This window comes from Pelobates fuscus, chromosome 1, assembly GCF_036172605.1.
Source record: "Pelobates fuscus isolate aPelFus1 chromosome 1, aPelFus1.pri, whole genome shotgun sequence".
Taxonomy (NCBI): Eukaryota; Metazoa; Chordata; class Amphibia; order Anura; family Pelobatidae; genus Pelobates; species Pelobates fuscus.
In genome coordinates, this window is record NC_086317.1 from 38,294,582 (window position 1) to 38,319,845 (window position 25,264).

The following is a 25,264-nucleotide window of genomic DNA, read 5'->3' on the forward strand; positions in this document are numbered from 1 at the left end:
ATAGAGGACAATCTATGCTTGCACCTTGTAATCTCTGGCCCAGTAATTCCGCTCCATGGTGGACTGAGGACACATTGTTACATAACAACATAGCAATAAGGCACCAATTCTTACGATTAACACTCATTATTTTGTGCAGAATTAAAGGAAAACTTTAGTGTTCGGAATACAAAAATTTATGAGGCTTCCCCCCTCCTGCCCCCCATAGTGGAAAGTATTGTCATTAAATAACCCTTTTTTCACTTGCCTGATTCCAACGCTTAAGTCCTTCGGGGTTGGGTAGGGCTACTCATCCGCTGTCATCAGTTAGTGGGAGGACCTCTTGCGCATGCATGGCGAGCACCACGTGCGCATTAGGCCTTCCGCATAGCAAAGCATTGACTTGATGTTTTCCTGTGGGGGTTTAAGAAGACGCTGGATGTCCTCAAGCACATATTGTGAGGATCCAAAAAGAAAATTTCTCATAAACTGCAATGTTTGCAGCTGCAGGGCTAAGGATACAGGAGCAGTGCACCCACTTTAATGAGATGAAGTGGTCTGGGTGCTAGTAGTGTCCCTTTAAATAGGTGTATTGTGAAACTCCTTGAATAGAGCCAAAACTGCTTCAGTGAGCATGTTGTGAGTAATATATTTATTTTATGTAATCATCTAACCCTCCTGTTCCCAGTAAGAAATGCAGGTTTCAAAGGGTGTCTTTACTGTCAGTCGTGTCATAGCCTAACCCTTAAGGCTGAATAGAGAAGATAAAAATATTGTGATCTTTTTCTTGTCATCCATGACAGGCCAAATGATTGAAGAATTATGTAGTCTTCTTGAACATGCAAACCAGTGTGTCACTGCTCTGTGTATTAAAGAATCAGAACTCATTGATAATTGGGAATCTGTAGAGCAGCATCAATCTGTTGTGTGCAAGATTGTTTCACCCCCTCCCCCCCCCCGCCTCAAATTCCGTGTTAGTGTGTGAATGTTTGCACACATACCTGTTGTCCTTCCAGCCCCACTTGTGCAATCACCATGGAAACCAATGAAATGTTGATGTGCATGCTGATTGGTCCACGGTTAGATCTTTGCTCATCTTTCTGACTTTCCCCAATTGTTACTATTCCTTAAATCCTGGCGTTTTTTCTTCAAAGATTGAATGACTCTAATGTCCTCCCTTTATGGTCGCAAACTCAGACCACTTCACCTCAATGAAGTGGTCTGGGTGCAGTGCCCTGTCCTTTTAGCCTGGCAATGTAAAACATTGTCGTTTTTTTTAGTTTATTTTTAACTGCAATTTGCTTTCGTATGGGGAAGAATTAATGTGCATGCGGCACGCTGTGTGCATGCGCATTCGTATCTTAATGAGGAGCATTGAATGGGACCATTGTGGAGGAGGCCATGCCTCCTCCGTGATTTTGTGGGGGCGGAGAGATGAACATTGATAAAGGAGCCTCAGCATTGGAAAAAGGTAAGTAAAACGTTGTACATTTTATATTGCAAATGGGGGACCTATATAGATCTGGGGGCGGGATACTATACAGTTAGGAATACAAACCTGTATTCTTATTGCCATAATGTTTCTTTAAAGATAATGGGGCTATTTTCTTTCTAACAGTTTGATGTTGGCTACTTAGCTTTTTGATGCTTACCTGTATAGAAAAAGACATGTTTCTTTTACCGAAAGCCATGTTTCCTGTATTAAAAGGACTGAAGTACCTAACAGGTTAAACGTTTCGAGATGTGGGGGGGAAACCTAGCTGTGAGTTCCTGAAATAGACACACTCCTCGGATACAAAAAGAGCACATTTTGTTCTTGTTTTTTTTTTTTTGTGTGACATAACAGAACAATCTTTTGGTTGCCTAGCAACCCGTGGAAAATATACCATTCAGTTTCATAGAGTAGGTGAAGGTAGTGGTTACTGATGCCAACTATCCACCAGTATCATTTGTGAAAGCACATCTTCTGTGCAAATATGACCTGCTGGCTCTGCAGAGAGGGTCAGTAGCCCCATTTTGCTGGTCAGATTGCTTGTATTAGAATTTCACTTTGCTCGGATGTACTATAGAAAAAGCAAAGCTTTGGTGACTGTATCTTTGCATCTGTACACTCTTTCAATGCTTAAGGATCAGAAGTGCCCCAAGGCGTTATGGGTACTGTACTTGCATCAAGGGTTTTCTGTGTGCTACAAAACCAACATCAAAGTTCAGTTAATTGTCACAACAACTTAAAGGGAAACTATAGTGCTAGGAATACAGTTATATTCAAAGCACTATAGTGCCCTATAGCCCCCTCACCCCCATATCCATATTCCGGCTCCCGCGGCATCAGCAAAAGGCGCGCGAGGGAGCCGGTCAGAGAGATCAGAGCTCCCTCGCCGCCTCCTAATCCACTTCAGCGCCGCTCCGGGGATCCAGGAGGTGACCAGGCAGGAGGGAGCACTTCCCTCCTGCCGGTCACTGGAATTGGCCCTGGCCCTGCCTACATCCATACACACATACTGTCTAATACCTACATCCATACACACATATTGCTTAATACCTACATCCAAATACTCAGGCTGCCTAATACAGTATCCATACACACATACTGCTTAATGCGTACATCCATACACACATACTGCTTAATGCGTATATCCATACACACATAATGCCCAATGCATACATCCATACACACATACTGCCCAATACATGCATCCATATACACATATTGCTTAATGCATACATCCATACACACACACTCTGCCTAATACATGCATATTCCGGCTCCTGGCATCACAGAGGGCGCGAGAGTGAGAAGCTGTAAGAACAGCCCCGCTCGCGCTGCCGCCTACCTCCTGTCCCCCTCTCCTCTGGCATTTCACCGCAGAGCCGGCACCTGCATTCAAGGTAAGCAGGTGCCTGCTTTGCCATTTCTTAAAAGCACTGCATCAGGGGCGCCGCTTTCAGGCGCCTGGAGGATCGGTCTGGCGATGGGCGATGGGCGAGGACTCGAGAGCTGCTCACCCAGCACTGGGGCCCAAGACAGAGGCGGCGAATGCCTAGTTCGCCTAGCGGTGGCACCGGCCTTGATGATTGGCCATTTTCCATAGTCTGGTATAGAACACTGATTTATATTTAGCAATAGTTAGGTAAAAATAAGTGAATTAAGCCACTAATGATTTGTTTGAATAATAGAATCGGGAATACTTGTATCAACAGGTAGTTGCATGTTTTATTAAAACTTTTTCTGAAATGGTATGACCCATGAATATTTTGGTAGCCCACCTCCAATAGAAATCACCCTCCAGTTCTTTCATTTCGATGGAGCATTTGCAATTTGCAAGAATATCATTACACATAGCACGTTTGTTCTATGGTCGGAAGTTTTTACTGATCCCAAGAAATTCCTAAAGCAGACCTGTCAACTTTGAATTCTGTCTCATTGAGTTTGTGTTGATAAGTCCCAATTTAATCTGTCTAGCTGCGTTTCTGGACTGTTCTATCTCAAGCAAGTTTAGAGACCCGAGCAAGTTAGAATTCCTAAACTTTATAACAATTCGATATTTATTGTTTGGAGAATGGGTCCTGCAAAGCTTCTTCTTGTCATGTTGCGCCTTCTTTTTTTTTTTTTAATTCTTTTTTTTTTCCGTGTAGACCACCTTTCTTCTTGCATTGTCTTCCGAATTTGACAACCTTATATATATTTCCAGAGGGCTGGAATAAATTAATATTGCAATTAATCACTGCAATTCTGTCAGGGCAGAAACCACAAGTAAGGTTTTCCTGTAGGAAATTAACTGGTCCACCCATATTTTTCTATAAACATGTGCAATTAATCAAACTATGAATTGCTTACTGGTTCCATTAAAGGAATTCTCTCATGCATAATAGGATAGTTTTGTTCTAATCACCCATTTTTCTTTTCAATGCTATATCGTGGTAGCCAAATTGATAAATGTGCTTATTTACATTATAATACTACACAGTGAGGCGTAGCCACATGAGTTCGCTTACTAGTGTTCTCTGTGTCCCTCTCCCCCAACAGTACAAAATTACACCTCCCATGATGCCCAAGAGTGTGAACCATGGCTACCGTTGGACATCATGCAATTAGTTTTTATCCATGTCTGTGAGAAAACAATATATATATTCTGTGGTCGAACCATAGAAGAGATTTTATTTCTCTCAAAACCCCACTGGCTGCTCATTTAAAGGGGCATTACAGGGTTGAGTTGACCAGTTTTAATGCTTTGTATCCGAGGTAGACAAAAGTAGGACCTTTTATCTGTTGTAGGTCTACAGCTGGGTATCTCTCCTGTATTGTATAGACAATGCTTGAAGACCATTTTGAAAAAGGAAATAAAAGTCCTATTAAATTAATGCATTTACTGCATATACCTATGATTTCTTATTTGCTTTACAGACATGTAAGTGTCAGTCTGATTGTGTGATGTTGAGGCGGGCAGAGCAGCATTAATCTAGGTGGTGGCTCAGGCAGTCGCCAGGGGCCAAAACTAAGACTCCAGCTCTGTTTGTGAGGAGACAGTCCCTGAGCCTTCAGGAGATCAAAAGTTAGCCCGCTAACTCCATCTCTGGAACGTTGCAACCTGCATCTCTATCAGCTACAGATCAATTAAAGTGCTTCCTTTGCAGTACCCAGTACTTCTTAATTAATGATTCAGAGAACCACAGCCCAACCTCCAGACACGGCAAAGCCTCCACAACACTCAGCCACATTGACTCCCGTCCACACATACCCACACAAGACTCAAACTTCTCCACACACACAATTTAACCAGCAAACTCAACCCCTCCACATACAACTCTCAGCCTCCTCCGCACATACTACACTCAGCAACCACACACAACATTCAAGGAACAGAGCCCAGGTCTCTAGGAGGTGGCCGTAATCTGGCTGTGCATGCTGGGGAACAGAAGATGGAGTAGTCTGTCATAGTGTGCATTCTAATTCTCTGCGGGCTGGCAGAGTTGACACGTGGCATGTTGATGCCTGTACCACTGGCATTCCATTTTCTGAGAATAATTGTGAGTGTATTTCATGGTTCGAAACATGTACAACTTTCATGTCTTGCTTTTCGCTAGCACCCCTGGGTATTCCCTGAAAATGTTTCACGGTGTTTACGCACAGATTTGTAGACTCTGTGCCATGTTCACGTTTTGTCTGGGAATATCTGTGCGTTCTTAATATCCTCTCCTGCGGTATTTGGCAGCAATGCAAAAGATAACCTTGCTATAAAATAAATATATATGTTTTAATGTATCCTCTTCTAACACATTGCATGCCAGTGTATTTTATTTTGTTTATACATTCCAGGTACCATACACATGTGTCATTGTGTATATTAAATACACACATCTAATAGATTGATACGGAATTACCTATAGGAGATGTTTTTTGTTTTTTTCTTCAAATGCATTTTATTTATCCATAGTGGTTTACTACGTTGGTTCATTTGTTTCACCTTTTCCGTCTAAGGTAAACATCTCTCTGTGTCAAAAATGCATCTATGTTTTTAATGCACACAGTAAATTAAACTCTAATTAGCTGCAGAACTGGCCTCTACAGCTAATGAAGATCTACTACCCTTTTTGCCCAACATTTGCTACTTTGTTAGTGCTCGGCATTGTCCAATCAAATGCTTCCCTTTTGTACCCACCAGCGTTCCGTGTGCGACTGATGCAGAACAGCACTCGGCTAACACTCTCAGCCAGTGAGTGGGACAGCGCCAAAGCACTTCTGGCACCATAACCACTACAGCAGGCTTTAACATCCACCAGATTTATCCTGAAACACAATGAACATGATTGGAGTTAAAGTCCAGCAGGGACAGGCAAGTTCTTGCAAGGCTGCACAAATATGTCTATGGTGACAATGCTAGCATGCAGAACCTCTGAACCTAGTCAAGTGGTGATGGTACATAGAGTGAACCTTTAAAGATTTTTTGTTTTTGTTTTTATATTTTGCTTGTGAAATCCTATATCAACACTTTTCAGGTAACTAGGAATGCCACTGTCCATTATTACTTTATAACTCTGAAATCTCTGTAAATTTGGGCACATACATATGAATTGTATGATGTAAGAATGGGGTAAGGACACATTCTCCCCGAATACTTTTTATGGTTGTTATAGGAACACTATAACATTAAGATTAATAAATGTTATGTTCCTGATGCCATAGCGTCCTACTAACTCTTTAGGTGTCCGCATTTTACTCAATTCATAGCCTTTTTTCACATGGGACCTGTGCTGACGGTCTAACCATCTTGACTGAGCTCATTCTGATGATAAGCAAACCTTGCTGATGATCTCAGCCAATTTAATGTTTGCCCATAGGAAAGCATTTGGAGGCTAGTGCGCATGTCCTGTAATTACCGTGCTGCTCCAATCAAATGCTCTCTAGGAGCATTTTTATCCTGAGAATGGAGTCTGACTTTGTTCTCGTAGGCAAAATACCTCTAGTGGCAGCCAGGAAGACAACCTCCATTGATGTGTTAACAATGCAATCGTAACATTGCCGTATCTACTAATGCTTTACATTGCAATTGTATTCCTGGCACTATCGTGTTCCTTTAAGTTTAAGTTCTGGCTTTCCCCCTCCCAGGCGAGGAGAAACTCGCTAAACATGGATACAATAGGAGGCAAAAGACAAATGAAACATTGTGTAAAAAAAAAAAAAGCCTCTTACTGTATATGAAGGGACAGGAGTTCTATTTTATTTGTCTCAAAATCTACTGTGATTTATTTATTATTTATGAAATAGCCAATATTATTTGTGTTTATCAAAACCGAAAAAAAAGCAGAACTGAACAAAATGTTAAAGAAAACAAAAATAATCTACGTGCCCCTACCCCCCTGCCCCCCTCAAAAATAAATAAAATATAACAAAAAAATAATGCAACCAGTGCTAAAAATAAAAGTGCTCACTCGGTCTAGATTGCACACATGGATACCAGCGGTGCTGGCTTTCTTACTCTTTACTTGAAGCAGCAGATAAGATGAAGGCAATAACCGCACTCGTATTGTATCCAGGAAAATGTCAAACCGTTCCATGAAAAGTGCTGACTTATTCATTGATATATGCATACATGGCAGTAACACAGACCACATTAAAAGTATACAAATATAGTGTAAAAAAAAAAAAAAAAGTTAAAATGAAGTCTACATACTGCAAGAAGAGTGGGGGAACAGAAATAAATAATGGAAAACAGGATGTGTTTCGCTCCTACGGCCAACGCTTCCTTAGCTGCAGAATGTCTAGCTAGCCTAGAGGCTGAAGAGTGTAAATAGAGAGCGGATGGCTTACTAGCTGAAACGTTCAGTAGTGGTGATAAAAGAATATAGGCTCGGGGGCGGAGCCAACCGCGAGCCGAGCTGGACGTGCTGTAGCTGAGCTCTGACAGGGACCGCGGGTAATCCACAAACATCGGGCGAACAACGCAATATGGGACACCCCAGAAAAGGTACCAACACAGCTCAAACCTCCCAGAAGCAGTCCATAGCAAAAACGGGCGCTCTCACCAAATTTTTTAAAGATAATCCGGCGAAAAACGCTGATGAAGTAGGCCCCAAAATGGCGGCGGAAGTATTAAACGAGCACTCTCCATCCTCACCCCCACTAAGCCCAGCCAGCTCGGACACAACTTCCACACACATAGATGCAGATCTGAGAGCTATACTGAACAATCTGCCAACAAAGCAAGATATCCATGCTCTGATTCAGAAAATGGAATCCTCCTTTCAAAATAAACTAGACAATATGGCGGCCGAAGTTAAAGGGGTAGAAGAAAGATTAGAAGCGCTTGAAGACAACCAAGACCACACACTCACTCAAGTTCAACAAGTTCATCAGGCCCTGGAAGCTCAAAATACACAGATGGCCATGATGTACAGAGCTATAGATGATATTGACAATAGGGGAAGGCGCAACAATTTGCGGCTAAAAGGCATACCAGAAGTTGAAGGGGAAAACCTTCCTAAATTGTTACAAGAGCTATTCAATTATATACTCCACAAAGATCCAGCGGAGCACATTCTGTTCGACAGAGCTCACAGAGCACTGAGACCACGAGGCCCAGCCTCAGACGCCCCAAGAGACATAATTTGCCGTCTACATTATTTTGGGACAAAAGAAGAAATACTTCGAGAACTACGAAAAACATCCCAACCACTGCTCTTTCTGGGGGCCCAAATACAAATCTACCCCGACCTTTCATGGATGACACTACAAGCAAGAAGGCTTCTTAGACCCCTGACAGATTTACTACGTGCCAGAAACATCAAATACAGATGGGGATTCCCCCTCTCATTAACTGCCACACATAACGGAACCACCGCTACCGTGACCACGGCAGAGGATATCGCCATATTTACGTCAACTCTAAACTTACCCGAAGTGCAGATTCCCGATTGGTACGGCCCGATCCAAGCACCTCATAACTACCCCCGCCCTCAGAGATCGAGATGGCAAACACCACCAAAGAAGCGTCGTAATGACATCCACCTTCCTCAGCGGAACTCACAAAAGCAACAAACAGAACCTCACCGAATCTGACCAGATCTCGCCAGAGAAGGTCGGAAAACCACGTTAAAGACCAATGAGACTTTACCTATTTTTTGCCTACGGACCATCATCTTGTTTAGGACCGATCCAGACAATCCGCAAAAAGGGACTCAGACTTTGGTTTCGCACTATAGGAGGTCCCCCGTACCTCCCCCCATCGGTAACAAGGACTCCAGCACCTAGATTTGTCAAGAGACTCACAAGGGGACTTTGCCGCTGGGGAGGGTAATTACCCTATGCCACGGAGACGACAAGTGAAAAGGTAGAGGATTTCCGACCACCACACCGAAAGACAAGACTGTGCAACATCAAAATGACCTACCAAACCAATCCAGTGACTCTCACCGCTAGAATGGGATAAGTAACACACAATTTGTAAACGGCAATGCCTCCCCCCCCTCTCAGCATATGCCTGAGCGGAGAGCCGAGAATGCATATGTACCTAAGAGTCTCCCGATTGTGTTAAATCACTTTAACAGGTTATTGATCAACTCTGCATCTGTATTCACTCTCCTACCCTCCCTCCCTCTGGCTAACCTATCACCCCCCCCCCCTCTGAACCGCTTCCCCCGCTTGCTCTGACCCTCTGGGGCGTCGGGGGGCGGGAGGGACCCTCGGGGGCGACCCCAGGTCCTCTCCCCCGCGACATGCTCTTTTTCCATCCCCACCTTTCTATCTTGGTATTGTAAAATGTATTGAAGAGGTACTGGTGGGCTGAGGGTAAATGGGGGCGGGGTGGGGACCAGGGGATACTACAACCAAGAGAGAGCGAGTGAGAGTGCTATTATAGTGTGAAACCATATCCAACTCTGTATGGATGAACTGCTCTAAAATTCCCTACGGGCCCAAGATGCCCGCTCGCAGCGCGTAAAGTGGTCCCACTTCCTTATAGCACTACTACGCCCGACACACATACCCAATCATAACAACTCAGGTGGATTACCCGCCACCACCCCTACCTCGCATACGCCACCCTAGACTTCCACCCCCCCCCACCACAGATAGACTGTGGAATCCTCTGTAGCAGCAATACAAGCCCAAGCGGTGCCTTACCTGTCTCCCCGTGTTCACTCAACACGCTAGGAGAAAGCCACCGGCTAAAAGGGCTTACCCATTCATAAGATTAAAGCACTCTCATTCGCTAGCTCCAGAGTATATCCTACGTATTTGTATATAGTTTGGATTCAATCCGGTTTATTTCTTCTTATTGTTACGTTGATATTTGCACCCACTGTAACTTTCTTAGAGTCATCTCTTCACACACACTACTACCTGGACATACAGCACTTACACAACCCCAATACTACACACTCTTGGACGCAGGGAGTCTTTCCCCCTCCCGGACTAACCCACCATGGCTACAATCCGTATAACGACCCTAAATGCGAGAGGACTTAACTCCCCTCTCAAAAGATCTATAGCTCTCAGGGAACTTCACGATCTTAGAACAGACATAGCGTTTCTACAAGAAACACATTTCAAAGCAGACTCAGCCCCAACCCTACGCAATAAACACTACCCGACAGGTTACTTTAGCAACTATGAAGGTTCCAAATCAAAAGGGGTAGCCATCCTTATCAATGCACATATACCCTTCACGTACATGTCACACCAATCGATCGCAGATGGTAGGCTTCTGGTAGTCAAGGGAAAGATAGGGAACACAGTAGTGACTCTCGCCAACCTATACCTCCCCAACAACAAACAATGCACACACACCCGCAAATACCTTACAGCAGTAGACAAAGTCACGGAAGGGATCCTTATTTTAGGGGGAGATTTCAACATCTCAATAGACTCGGACTTGGACACAACCTCCAAATACACCAAATACAATGCAACCTCCAGGTCCAGAATTGTCCAGCTCCTAGACGAGCATCATCTCTTCGACTGCTGGCGTGTGACACACCCCACCTCCCGAGACTATTCCTTTTTCTCAGCGGTTAAACAAACCTACTCGAGACTAGACATGCTATTTCTCCAGCATAGACACCTGCACCTCATACAATCCTGTGAATACGGCCCTATAACATGGTCAGACCATGGCCCCCTCTCCATGACAATCCAGATACCAAACTTGATCCCATCAAGATCACAATGGAAACTTAATGATACTTTACTCAACGACCCAACCCACGTAGCCTCACTACGGGAGACACTTACTAAGTATTTTGAAGAAAACTGCACCCCGGCAGTATCGCCCACGGTTATCTGGGAGGCCCACAAAGCTGTAATAAGGGGACACATAATCGCCCTAGCTTCCCGACAAAAGAAAGCGAGGGAGGCTCAGATTACATCCCTCACGACAGACATCAGAAACCTAGAACGCACCCACAAACACCACTTACGCCTAGATACCTACAAAGAACTAGTAGACAAGCGCTCCTCTCTCCAGACACTACTGAACGCAAAGGTCCAGAAATCACTCTTTTACTCCAAACATAAATACTACACCCAGAGCGGAAAATGTGGCCGCATGCTAGCCAGGGCGCTACAAAAAGAGAGGCAACATTCATACATAACCCACATCAAAAACTCTACAGGGACTGTGACTCACCTATTGCCAGACATAATGAAAGAATTCCACTCCTACTATACTAACCTATACAATCTCAGGCCCCAGCCACCAGACCCAGAGGACATCCAAAACTTTCTCACCCAAAGACTAGCACAAACGATTCCACCCAACGCCAGACAAATACTAGACTCCCCAATTACACCCGAGGAATTTTCACTAATCACAAAACAGTTGCCGTTAGGAAAAAGTCCGGGGCCTGATGGCTTCTCGGCCAAATACTATAAAACGTTCTCCGCAACCCTGAACAAACCGTTTCTACAGGCCTTTAATTCCTTAAACCAAGGACACACCCTACCGCAAGAAACACTTGAAGCCCATATCACACTCATACCCAAACCAGGCAAAGACCCAAAAGAATGTGGCAGCTATAGGCCCATCTCCCTAATTAACGTGGACCTAAAAATCTTTACAAAGATATTGGCGGTCCGTCTCAAGCCCTATCTGCAGGGCCTAGTCCACCCAGACCAATCAGGGTTCGTGCCAGGCCGAGAGGCCAAGACTAATACCACCAAAGTATTGAATCTCATATACCATGCACAGATGGAAAAGGACCCGAGCCTTATCCTCACGATTGACGCCGAAAAGGCGTTCGACAGGGTGGACTGGGCCCTGTTAAAGTCTACAATGCAGGCAATGGGCTTCGGGCCCAACTGGCTAGCTTGGCTCTCAGCCATTTACTCCAGACCGGGGGCTAAAATAAGGGTTAATGGCCAACTCACAGACACAGTTCACATCTCCAATGGGACGCGACAAGGATGTCCCCTTTCCCCCCTTCTGTTCATCCTAACACTAGAACCCTTCCTCCAGGGAATCAGAGACAACCCGAATATTCAAGGTATTCAAATAGCGGACAGGGAGTATAAGGTCTCTGCTTTTGCAGACGACCTTTTATACACGATACGGAACCCCGAGACCTCGTTGCCTCACCTGCTACGGGAAATCGACCAGTATAACCTAGTGTCCAACTATAAAATGAACAGTAGCAAAAGTGAGATCCTGCCCTTAAACATCCCAGAAGAGCTAGGGTCCCGACTTAAACAGACATACCCCTTCCACTGGCCACAGACCTCAGTAAGGTACCTAGGAATACAACTCACAAATACACTTAGCAAAACATACGAACTCAACTTTCCCCCACTGTTAGCCAACATAGATCGGGATTTAAAAAATTGGAACAAACCCCAATTCAGTTGGCTATGCAGAGTACACATACTAAAAATGGCCATCCTACCAAAATTCCTCTATGCACTACAAACACTGCCTATAAAAATACCAGCCGCTTTCTTTAAAACGGCGAAACACATCCTCTCCACCTTCCTATGGGCTGGTAAACGCCCGAGAACCCAATATTCACAACTGACGAGACAAAAGTCACACGGAGGCCTAGGAGTACCAGACATAGAGACTTACCACAAGGCGGTGGTCCTCTCCAGAATTTATGACTGGACTAATGCCGGTAACCAGAAACAATGGGTACAATTAGAAGCGGCAAGCCTAAAAGTTCCCATTAGCACAATACCCTGGCATGAAACAGGTCTGACATTGATTAGACAAAACCACTCAGACCACCCTACAGTAACCCCCACGCTGAAATATTGGAACAATATCAAAAAATTTGAAAACATTGCCCCCTACCCCTCCCCACTATACCCAATAACTAACAACCCATATTTTGAACCGGGCCTCTCAAAACACGCCTACCGAAACTATGGGACCCAACAAGACCAACTATGTCTAAAAGACGTAATCGATGCGGAGGGAATAGTCCCATTATCAAACCTAATCCAAACGCCCACACACACACCTATGCAATGCTACAATTATGCTCAGCTCTCACATTTCCTACAAACGCACCAATCACTCTCACAAGGTACTAGACCACTGTCCACATTTGAGCACAGGGCCCTCTTAGGGACAATGAAAAAGAAACACATCACCGTGTTCTATAAAATACTTCAGATGACCCTTCATGCCCAACTCCCAGATTTCACAAAGTCCTGGGAAAAGGAACTAAAATTTACATTAACATCTGACGACTGGGAAATGATATTTAAAAACACCTTTAAGTCCACTACTAACACTATTGCCCAAGAGAGCAATTATAAGCGCATTTCGAGATGGCATTTTACGCCAACCAGGTTACGAAACTTCTTCCCGAACACAACCAACCTATGTTGGAGATGCAAAACGAATATAGGGTCTCCGGGCCACATCTGGTGGTTCTGCCCCATAATTCAAACATACTGGAGCAAACTAACCACCATAATGACGCTTATAACGAAATATGCAGTTCCGCAAACCCCCGAGGTCCTCCTTTTCATGCTATATCCCACCCCCCTACCAAAATCCACACGCCTCCTGCTCCACCACCTGCTTACGGCAGCTAATGCCCTAATTCCTCTCAAATGGAAGCAAAACACACCTCCATCCATTAGGGAATGGATCAACAAGGTAGACTCCATCAGACAGATGGTGGAACTCTCTCATTCTATAGCGGGCACGTATGATGTATTCACGTACACCTGGGCACCATGGGATAAATATATCAAAGACTCGGCACTATCCCCTCTCCACGATACTTAGTCCACAGTAATAACTACGGGCGAGATCGCCGAAGCTCCTTCCGGGCAGTTGTCACCTCTTAGAACAACGATATACTTACCGTTATCAATATTGTAACAGTGGTGTTTAAAAGGTTTATCATTCTTTAAATATGCAGTTGTACATAAATGTCATTTCACCCCAGAACACTGTAATATGGTACTTGTTCTGCAATGTATTGACTCATTTATTCATTTATTGTAAAGTGCAAAATTGAATAATAAAATTTTTTTTTGAAAAAAAAAAAAAAAGAATATAGGCTCGTTAGCTGGACTACCATGGAGGGTGAGTAATGAATTACTAGCTTGAATTGGCTACTATGGAGAGTCAGTAGTCATAATAGGAGAATGGCTATTAGATAATTCAGGGTGATTAGCTGGGAAAGAGTAATATTGAGCAGCTATAAGTGAGATGTTACCAGCTCTTTCCTTTACATGTCTCCTACCTAAACTAGTAATGAGTGGGTAGGTGTCTCTCCTAGAATGGCAAGGTTTGTTTAAGGAAAACACACAAGCCAGCTTTGCCCATTTGTCAAAAACCTCCTCCTTCATGTACCCACCTATTTTTTTTTATACCTGCCAACATTGTTTCCCCACACCTGGTATGGAGGAGGGCAGGAAGAGGACCAGGCTGGCCAGAGGGGTGGGAGTTCCCCAAAGTGATTGTCCAGGCTGACTGACAACCCCCAGGGCAGACCATACACTTTGTGTCACTGAATCTCTATGTACATGGTGCTATTGCAAGGTCCCTTCCTGCATATGGAAATCTGCGTGGCACATTGAACAGCCTGGCAGATTTGTGAATGTGGGACAGGTTCTTGGCATGTTCCTTTAACCCCTTAAGGACCAAACTTCTGGAATAAAAGGGAATCATGACATGTCACACATGTCATGTGTCCTTAAGGGGTTAAGGTATTTTGACTTTGTTTCCATTATCATTGCAACTATTTTGGTAATTAAAGTGTCACTGTCACCCCTATATTAAAAATGAGTATTTAATAACGCTATGATCTTAAAGAAATACTCATTATGACTGTTTCAAAATTTGACTGAAATTCCAACCCAGTCAAGTGATTACAGAGCCAAAGTAAGGGACTACTGTATTTCTCCTCCACCTGACACTTCCTGAAACAAGACTGAGCCTATGTCATCAGTGGCGGCTGCAGGGAATTGTCTCTCTATGGAGGATCCTGCAGTCTCACCGGATCCTTCATAGACTTCAATGCATGCGCGAGAGTACAGCACTAACGTCTGCTCCTGGCACTAGTTGAAAAAGAGCAGAGGTATCAAGATCGCGGTACTTGCGAGGGACAGGTTCAGATAAGTTACCTGCCCACCCCCTAGTGACATTGCTGCTTTAAAGAAAAATATTTAATTTTTCATGATCCCCTTTTGACCTATGATCATTGAACCGGTAACTGTCTCACATGTAATGTGGTTGTTTTTTCTTGATAGGTTAAGATGTTGTCTTTATACATGTGCACAACTGAAACTTTGTCTCGTTAGGTCATTAATAAGTAGGAACAATAAAAGACTGGCTTGAGAATGAACCTTTGGGGACTTGACTTGTATCTTTGAGTGTGAGCCCCCTTTTGGCAGTGACCTTATGCACACCCTTTCTTTTTCACTCTTACCCTTTCCCCAAAATAGCTGACCGGTGTAATTTTGCCTATCTATGTAGATTGTTTGCCCTAGTCTCAAGGAGAGAATTACCATTCAATGTGCTTGTTTGCAGTTAGTAGTAGATAAGTGACAGCTGGCGTGTAAGGTTAAGCATACGTTCTGCGCTTGGCAGTATTTAAATACCTTTAAACAATCAATGGTTAAATCGCGTTCTTAAAGTGACAATTTAAGGTCCCTGTGTTCGGCTGGAGCTCTCTTGTCCTTGTCTTTATGCACCGTTTTTTTTCTTATAACTAACGTGATTTGCAAAACTTTCTGAAGGTAAAGCTTCAACACACTTTCACTGAAATATATATCGGATTGTCTGTGGTATTGTCCTGCTGTTCATATAAGCTTCCATATCGTCTGAAAGGCTTCTTCATAGGTTTTTATAAAGGAGTCTGTGATCTTCTGCTCCTATAGCTCGTGTTAAAGGAACACTCCTGACATCAGGTACTGAATAAATCGTCCCTAAAAGGCTTGAACAGTTTCCGAATAACTTACCACAAGTTGTAAAGGTGGTGCCTGTCCGTTCTGCCCCTCTGGTTTCCGGTGATGTCCAAGGCTTTATTGAAGAACAAGGGAGCAGAGCGGACAGGCGCCTTCTTCACAACTTAAGCTGTTCATAAATGGTTTAACCCCTTAAGGTAAAATGGCACCCAGGGCATTCTGGCTCCATAACAACTTTATGAAATGTTCCTTTAATGAAACAAAATGCCAGCTGCAGCTTGTAGAATTTCAGTTATAACTTTTTGTGAGTAAAACTCCTACCAGTGATAAACTACATTCCCCACAAACCCCACACTAGGCAAAGGTTTATGGGAAATGCAAATTTCTTACATTGAGTTTTGAAAGAGTGCCCTGATTGGCTTAACATTTATCAGCTACTTTGTGGTCTCAGCAGGGCTCAAGTCAGCAGCTCCACATCATGTGAAATTCCCGAATGTTTTGTAAACATATAAATATGCAGATCCGCTTCAATTTGGTAACAGTGTTATGTGTTATACTGCCGACAACAATGTATTCAGTTAAATATAATAAAACAGAGAAAAAGACACATTTAATTCTGTTTTCCTCTGATGGCCTTTAAATACCCACTCACATCATTCCGATCCATCCCAATGAGGTATACATATCCAGATCAGATTTGCTGGAGTTCCTCTCTGCTGAAGGGTGAGATTGGGATTTCCCCAACCGTATAGATTTCTTAAAGGGACACTATAGTCACCTGAACAACTTCAGCTTAATGAGGTTGTTTAGGTGAGTGCTACAGCTACCCGGAGCCTTTTTCTTGTAAGCACTGTATTTTCTGAGAAAATGCAGTGTTTACATTGGAAGCTTGGAACACCTCTTGTTGCAGTCAATCAGACGGCCACCAGAGGGACTTCCGAGTTCAGAGGCCCTAAAAAGGCCTCTCGTCCGATGCATTCTGGGTGAATGCATCAGACGGGCTATCAGCACACAAAGCACTGTGAACGCGCTTTGTGTGCTGACAGCCTGTCAGCACTGCTGTGGGCGTGGCTTCAGCTGACAGCTGAAGCCCGAACCCACAGGGATGCTGTCTGGCCACAATAGTGGTTGAAGGGAGGGGGGGGACGGACCTACTCTCCTCCCCCCCCCCCCCCCGGCCCCCACCCCTGAGCGGTGAGTGGGGGCCCTAAAAATAAGGGTGGCACATACTGCCCCCCCGGCCCCCACCCCTGTGCGGCGGGTGGGGGCACTAAAATTATCAATAAGGGGGGACCTATTGTCCCCCCCCGGCCCCCACCCCTGTGCGGTGGGTGGGGGCCTTAAAATAAAAAATAAGGGGGGGACATACTGCCCCCCCCCGGCCCCCACCCCCACCCCTGTGCGGCGGGTGGGGGCCCTAAAATTCACAATAAGGGGGGGGCCTACTGCCCCCCCCCCGGCCCCCACCCCTGAGCGGTGGGTGGGGGCCCTAAAATTCACAATAAGGGGGGGGACCTACTGCCCCCCCCCCCGGCCCCCACCCCTGAGCGGTGGGTGGGGGCCCTAAAATTCACAATAGGGGGGGGACCTACTGTCCCCCCCCGGCCCCCACCCCTGTGCGGCGGGTGGGGGCCCTAAAATTCACAATAAGGGGGGGGACCTACTGCCCCCCCCCGGCCCCCACCCCTGAGCGGTGGGTGGGGGCCCTAAAATTATCAATAGGGGGGGACCTATTGTCCCCCCCCGGCCCCCACCCCTGAGCGGTGGGTGGGGGCCCTAAATACAAAGGGGGTGGGGACCCTAGTTAACCCTCTCCCCCCCCCCCCCCAAAAAAAAAAAAACTTATCTCCCTACCTACCCCCTCACCCTAAAAATAATGAGGGGGGACCCTTTAACTAAAAACCTGTAAAGAAAAAAAAAAATAAGATAAAAACAACTTACCATTCGATGTTTTCTTTCTTCTAAAATCTTCTTTCTTCAGCCCCAAAAAAGGCCAAATAAAAATCCATAATAACCGACGCAATAAAAAAAAAAAAAAAAAAAAACCCGAGCGCAAAAAAAATAATCCATCTTCACCCATGGAGGGCTCCGCGCAGACTGAGCTCCGCAGGGCGGGGGAAGGCTTATAAAGCCTTGCCCCGCCCTGCAATTAGGCTAAGAACACTCTGATTGGTGGGTTTAAGCCAATCAGAGTGCTCTTTGTCATTTTACAAGCGTGGGAAAGTTCTTTGGAATTTTCCCACGCTTGTAAAATGACACAGAGCAATGTGATTGGATGGCTTGAAATCCATCCAATCACAGTGCTCTTTGTCATTTTACAAGCGTGGGAAAGTTCTTTGGAATTTTCCCACGCTTGTAAAATGACACAGAGCACTGTGATTGGATGGATTTCAAGCCATCCAATCACATTGCTCTGTGTCATTTTACAAGCGTGGGAAAATTCCAAAGAACTTTCCCACGCTTGTAAAATGACACAGAGCACGGTGATTGGATGGCTTGAAATCCATCCAATCACAGTGCTCTTTGTCATTTTACAAGCGTGGGAAAATTCCAAAGAACTTTCCCACGCTTGTAAAATGACACAGAGCACTGTGATTGGATGGCTTGAAATCCATCCAATCACAGTGCTCTGTGTCATTTTACAAGCGTGGGAAAATTCCAAAGAACTTTCCCACGCTTGTAAAATGACAAAGAGCACTCTGATTGGCTTAAACCCACCAATCAGAGTGTTCTTAGCCTAATTGCAGGGCGGGGCAAGGCTTTATAAGCCTTCCCCCGCCCTGCGGAGCTCAGTCTGCGCGGAGCCCTCCTTGGGTGAAGATGGATTATTTTTTTTTGCGCTCGGTTTTTTTTTTTTTTTTTTTAATTGCGTCGGTTATTATGGATTTTTATTTGGCCTTTTTGGGGGCTGAAGAAAGAAGATTTTAGAAGAAAGAAAACATCGAATGGTAAGTTGATTTTATCTCATTTTTTTACAGGTTTTTAGTTAATGGTCCCCCCTCATTATTTTTAGGGTGAGGGGGGTAGGTAGGGAGATATTTTTTTTTGGTGGGGGGAGGGTTAACTAGGGTCCCCCCCCCCCTTTGTATTTAGGGCCCCCACCCACCGCTCAGGGGTGGGGGCCGGGGGGGGGACAATAGGTCCCCCCCCCTTATTGATAATTTTAGGGCCCCCACCCGCCGCTCAGGGGTGGGGGCCGGGGGGGGGGGACAGTAGGTCCCCCCCCCTTATTGATAATTTTAGGGCCCCCACCCGCCGCTCAGGGGTGGGGGCCGGGGGGGGGGACAGTAGGTCCCCCCCCCTTATTGATAATTTTAGGGCCCCCACCCGCCGCTCAGGGGTGGGGGCCGGGGGGGGGGCAGTAGGTCCCCCCCCTCATTGATAATTGTAGGGCCCCCACCCGCCGCTCAGGGGTGGGGGCCGGGGGGGGACAGTAGGTCCCCCCCTCATTGATAATTTTAGGGCCCCCACCCGCCGCACAGGGGTGGGGGCCGGGGGGGGACAGTAGGTCCCCCCCTCATTGATAATTTTAGGGCCCCCACCCGCCGCACAGGGGTGGGGGCCGGGGGGGGACAGTAGGTCCCCCCCTCATTGATAATTCTAGGGCCCCCACCCGCCGCACAGGGGTGGGGGCCGGGGGGGGGACAGTAGGTCCCCCCCCTCATTGATAATTTTAGGGCCCCCACCCGCCGCACAGGGGTGGGGGCCGGGGGGGGACAGTAGGTCCCCCCCTCATTGATAATTTTAGGGCCCCCACCCGCCGCACAGGGGTGGGGGCCGGGGGGGGGACAGTAGGTCCCCCCCCCTCATTGATAATTTTAGGGCCCCCACCCGCCGCACAGGGCGGGTGGGGGCCCTAAATTATTATTGATAATTTTAGAAAGCGAGCTGAGCTGTCAGTCAGACAGCTCAGCTCGCGAACGCGCATTCCGCGCACATGCGCGGTAAAGCGCTCAGGTTCTTCATAGGGCGGCATTCAATGCCGCTCTATGAAGAACGCGATTGGTCCAGCGCGAAGCCGTCCCATTGGGCCCCGCGATTTCGTCATTTTGACGAAAAAGGGGGCGCGGCCTAGCGGGGAGCTCGGCGCTGGAACGGAGGTAAGTTTTTAATATAAAAACACCGATTTTTTTTTTTTTAATGAATGAAAGTTCATATAAAAGCAAGAAGGAAGGCTGGGGGACCTGTCTTTCTTGCTTTTATATGGTGACTATAGAGTCCCTTTAATTCTGATAGTGACGTACAAATTTGCTGGAAAGTCGGCACTTCCGTTGGCAATCTTAGACGGCTATTGCTTGCTTGTTCAAATAAATCCACAGTGCACACAACATAGGGGATGGGAAAGGAGCAAAAAAATAACCATTTTTATCAAAATGCAAATAATCAGATCTAAAAGGTTCTCACTTTATTGTGGAACATACAGTATACACCGTTTATTCACCATCAAAATGAGTTTATAATCCATGAATTTAGAGAACGGTTCCTGAAAATCTGATTTTGTTTTCTATTACACTTCACATTTGTTCTTTATACAGAATGAAAAGAAGAATGGGGTCATAAAGAACCACACATGTACTACCTGTAGGTAGATTGTTAAAGTCAAATTTTACTGGCAGTAGTAATTCCTTTCTTTCTAATTTTCCTCAAACAATCCGAATAAACAGATGTAGAATGGGGGAGGCTCGGGATAATGTCAAAAAAAGTGAAAGTGACAGATTGGTTCCGGATATATCACTGTTATCTCGTTCAGAGAGAGACATTTAACTGAATTATCCAATATATCTTTTGTGCACCTCCTCATCAGCTTTGTTGTCTAATTTCCGTATTATTACTGTATTAGGTAAGTGGGAAAATACGCGTTATAGGCATTTGTTGGTATATCCAATGTCCTGCGCTGCGGACTATGTTGGTGCTCTATAAATATCAAATTAGTCCTGAAAATATTTTTTTTAGATTTATTTTTTCGGCACTATTCGTTTCCCTTCCATCAGTGTGATCACTGTCCACCCCCACTGATATAAGCATGTTATATAAATCAAGATTGATTACCGCATTTCCAATGCGAAGAGACCTCCTCTGCAGCCACCTGCTCTGTCTTTGTCAGCAAGCCTGCTGAGTCTGTGTTCTCATCCAATCCAATGCTTCACATATAGAGTACTGTTGGGGACGAGATACGCATGCGCAGCAAAATTCTGCACTCCTCTCGTCAAATGGTTCTGTGAGCAGCGTTTGATTGAAGAGCATAGTTTGACTTGGTTCAGACTGCCTCTAGAGGTGTTAAACCCTTCAATGTGTTTTAAAAAGACAATGTTTTCCATTAAGGGGTTAAAACGAGAAGACTAAAGCACCCAAACTGCTTCAGTTCCTGGCCAACTTAACCTGTTATCCTTCTGATGGCAATAAAGAGTACTGTGAACTTGGGTGATAACAATATCAAGACCCCAAGACGTACTTTTAAAAACAGTGATTGGTTAAATAATTTATTATTAAAGGAACACTATAGTGTTAGCAATGCAAACCTGTATACCGAACACTTTAGTGCCCCTATTCCCCCCTCCCCCAAACATCAGAGGGTTAAAAATAATTGTAATTACTTACCTGATTCCAGTGCTTATGGCTCTGGCATCTCTTACTCCTATGTCGGTGCGATCCGGTAACTTGATGCACTGCGCAGCGAGGACCGCGTGCCCTTAGGCATTTCCCTTAGGAAAGCATTGACTCAATGCTTTTCTATGGAGTTTTTGACGCTAGACGTCATGCAAAACGTGAGGACGAAACTGCAGGAAGCACATCTAGTGGCTGTCTGGAAGTTGTGGTAACCTTTTTCATATTATGGCCTTTATTTATTTATTTTTTATTTTTTAATTTTATTTTTTTTAAATTCAAGATATAATAGATGGAATTAGTCTATGCACAGCCAGGACACACAATGCAAATCACGAGAAGAAGTTTTTAGAACTTGGTTCAGTTTATCCTCCTCTGTATATTATTATTCTATTCTGACTGACAAAAGCAAAGAGCTTATAACAATGCTTGACAGTTGGTTTTTCCTCATTTAAAACTGATGTCACTTTGCGGGTACTTTGTACATTTTGCAAAGATGACCCAAGATGACATTTCTCTAAAAGAAACGCAACAGGCACTCAGACCACTTCATCTTAATTAAGTGGTCTGGTTGCCATGTCCCCCTTGCCGCAGAAAACCTGTTTAAATTGCAGGGTTAGCATGCCCCTAGAGGCTACCACACTGACTGCGCATGCACACTAGCCTCTCGGTGCTTTCCTATGTGAAAGCATTGGATTGGCTTGGATCGTTCTGAAATGGGGCAGAGGAGTATGCTGTAGACCGGCGCTGCAAGGGAGAAAAGGTAAGTATTATCACCTTTTTAATGCTTGCTTTGGGGCCCAATCACCTAAACGGTGACTAGAACACTCTCACAGTAGGCATACACATTTGTATTCCTAACTTTGTACTGTTCCTTTTAGGTGGCGTGGCCCATCTTTTTTCTGGGAACCATTTTTAGCTCCCAGTGCATCATCTGCCGGCAGCCGCTTTAGTGTTGTACCTCGAACCAACGCAGTACAACACTGCGGTCTATGGAGGATACTGCAGGAAGCTTGCGCTTCCATAGAGAGACAGTGAGTGATTCCCACTGCCTTCGATTGGGATGGCTCCACAGATTTGGCGAATGTTGATGGCAAAGCACCATCTTTTTTGTCAATATCAAACTTTTTCCTCACGACAATATACTATTCAAATTCCAACAGTCTGTATGAATATTTCATAAATATTATATATTTTTTAATAAAATACTCTGCTTTAATTTTTTTATTTTTTTTTTACAATTTAAATACGTATTTAAGTAAAGTGATACGTAAACACACTGTTTTGACCTGGAAAAGGACAGTGCCCCTTTAAGCTTTAAAGAAACGATTTAGTATAAAACCATATATGCTCAATATGGGGTAATGCTGATTCCTGGATTTGCCTCTACTGGGGGGAAAAGGTTCTGGTTCTGGAACTGTACTGGACTTTTAAAGATGCCGCTGGTAATATGTCCCAGTAAATAAGAGCTGTGCCTTACACAATGCCTATATTTTGCTGGAGACTGTCTATTTCTCCCATTCACAATTTGTGTCACTATGCTGAGATGCCCACAGGCAATTAGATGGAGCCAGCAGGAGGTCAACACCATTACAGTTTGAAAACCACAGCTTCCCACAAGCCAGTATTGTCATGTATAGGGCTAAATACCAAAGGAAGAGTTAAACAGATAAAAAAAAAGGGAAGGGGGGCCATGGGGGAAGCACATAAGACGCCCAAATGGCCTGTCTCATCTTCATATGAAACTTGCAGATCCACCCACAACTCTGTCAGCCAAGAAATCTATTGAGTTGTGAAAAGCCTTTTCATTTGTGTTTGGAGCATGTGGAAGTGAGGTTTGGGAAACGTGTGCATGGGTCTCTAACAATGGGTAAGCTTGCCTTTTCTCTCCTGGTTTTTTTTTACCTTTTTTATAGCTGTGTTTGTTAGGAGTGTTGTATCCTTTAAGTTGTGTGTGTGATCATTAGCTTGCCTTTCTACAGTCACACTTTGATATCTGCTGAGATTTGGTATTGTGCATTAGTATTATTCTGCATCGTACTTTTTGTTTTGTTTTTTTTGTACCTGAAATAGTTTGGGGGGGGACTCACAACTTTTACAGATTGTTTTATCGTATCCATTCCATTTTACTTAATTACATTTTAATGTTTTGTGAGAAGAAAAGGGTTCTTAAGAAATGTTCATACCATTTGATTTATTTTGCTTTAACACTTTTTAATTGAGCAATGCTTTGCAAAGTGCGGACACTAAAATGGTTAATAGCAGCGATGGCTGTGATAAATCACTATATTTGCCGTCACATATTCAGATTTAAATGCTTGCATTTCTTGCGTCTTCTGTGTAAATCACAGCTTTTATTTCTGTTGTAAGACTATTCTTTGCATCCCTGTGGTTGGAATATAAACGGTGTGTGTACATGGATGTATGATTTTCTGAAACTAGCATTTAAGTGTTTAACCACCTGAGTGCTAGGTGACAGAGCAGAGCAATTCACAGCTTAACCTCGCTGTATTATAAAGTGCTCTCCTGTAAGATAACTACGGTAAATATATTTATTTTGAATACTGTGTATAGGTCTATCTACTTTGATATTGATGTGCACTAGAAAGTAAAAAAAAATGACTCTTGAATCATAAATCACTTGTAGTTCCAGTCCAGGTGGTCAGAATATTATTTCCGGTTTAGATTGGTAACATGGTCTGAGGATTATGGGAGTTGTAGTTTATAATCGATACAACTGGGCAATCCGGCTTTAGATGTTCTGCTCTGTATGATCCAGTGGCCTCTTTCAAACGAGGAAATATCTGTAGATTTTCCTTGTTTGTTAGCATTTCTGTTTCTGTAGAGTAGACCCTGTGCGGACCGTCACTGTTTAATCCAATATCACAATGTGTTTCGCAAAATGATTTATTGTGTGAGATAGCGAACTGATACAAATTATGTTTTTTTCAATGGGGCTAAATATTTATTTTTGTGTGTTTTTTTTTTGTTTTTTTTTAAAGCAGATTTGTGTTTTGTGTAGGTTTTAAAATCCTGCATTTTTGCAGCATCTTATAAAATATTGCGGATTTGGATCTCTGTCTGTGTTGTTACAGTATCTAGGGGAGCTATCTACGTGGTTACAGAATGTTACTGTTGGTACATGCCTTTAACACTGTCAGTGCCTTTGGGGCGAGCATTGCATTGTTTTTCTTCTCTTGCAAATAAGGGAGTTGCTGAATCAATTATGTAAAAGGCATTCCGCAAGTAATTGCACATATGTAGAATTCATGGTAGGCATTTGTGTCTCTGCAATTGACCTCTTACATTTAGGCAACCTCTTTAGGAAAATGTGTCCCTTCTTTTGTCATTACATTCTCCCACCCTGCCCCTTCCCCCAACCCTTGCTCAGTCCATGGTCTGTATCATCTGTTAAATGCCTGGCTTCCCAAAAAACCTGAAGGGGATCAACTGTAGGAAGTGTGTAAATCTTCCGATTGACAGGCACGGCAGTGAAGTTTTGTCCTGTTGTTCATATGGAATCCGCAACAGATTTTGTGACTTTTATTTGTTACTTTTTAAAGCTCTGATATTTTCTGTATATCTGAACAACACAGAAGTAACTGTAAATTTTAGAAAGTTTTAAAGGGACGTGTCTGATATAACGATGCCTTAACAAGCCCACACTACTATGAAAAACTTGACTTACTGTGTATAAACCAACCAAGGTTATCACAACTTTTTAACGAGCTGCCCCGAAATTCTTCTTTCACTTCCTGTGCATAGTGCCAACCAAGTATATTGGTTGGTTGCTGACGAGCAATGAATATTATATAATATAGTGTG

General features: G+C 44.2%; 1 protein-coding gene across 5 annotated transcripts in view; it reads left to right on the plus strand.

Moving 5' to 3' along the window:
* Window positions 1-25,264, plus strand: part of TIAM1 (TIAM Rac1 associated GEF 1) — a 277,233-nt gene that overhangs the window by 122,009 nt on the left and 129,960 nt on the right. The window contains exon 1 of one of the 5 annotated variants that reach the window (XM_063447968.1): window positions 23,235-23,309. The exons of 3 other annotated variants lie outside the window; for them this stretch is intronic. Coding sequence is in view for 1 of the 2 variants with exons in the window: in XM_063447986.1 (XP_063304056.1) it covers window positions 23,306-23,309 (4 nt within the window). In the remaining variant the exon portion in view is untranslated. Of the gene's footprint in view, window positions 1-23,234; window positions 23,310-25,264 lie in introns of those variants that run through there. One more of the 5 variants, XM_063447986.1, reaches the window with a different exon arrangement.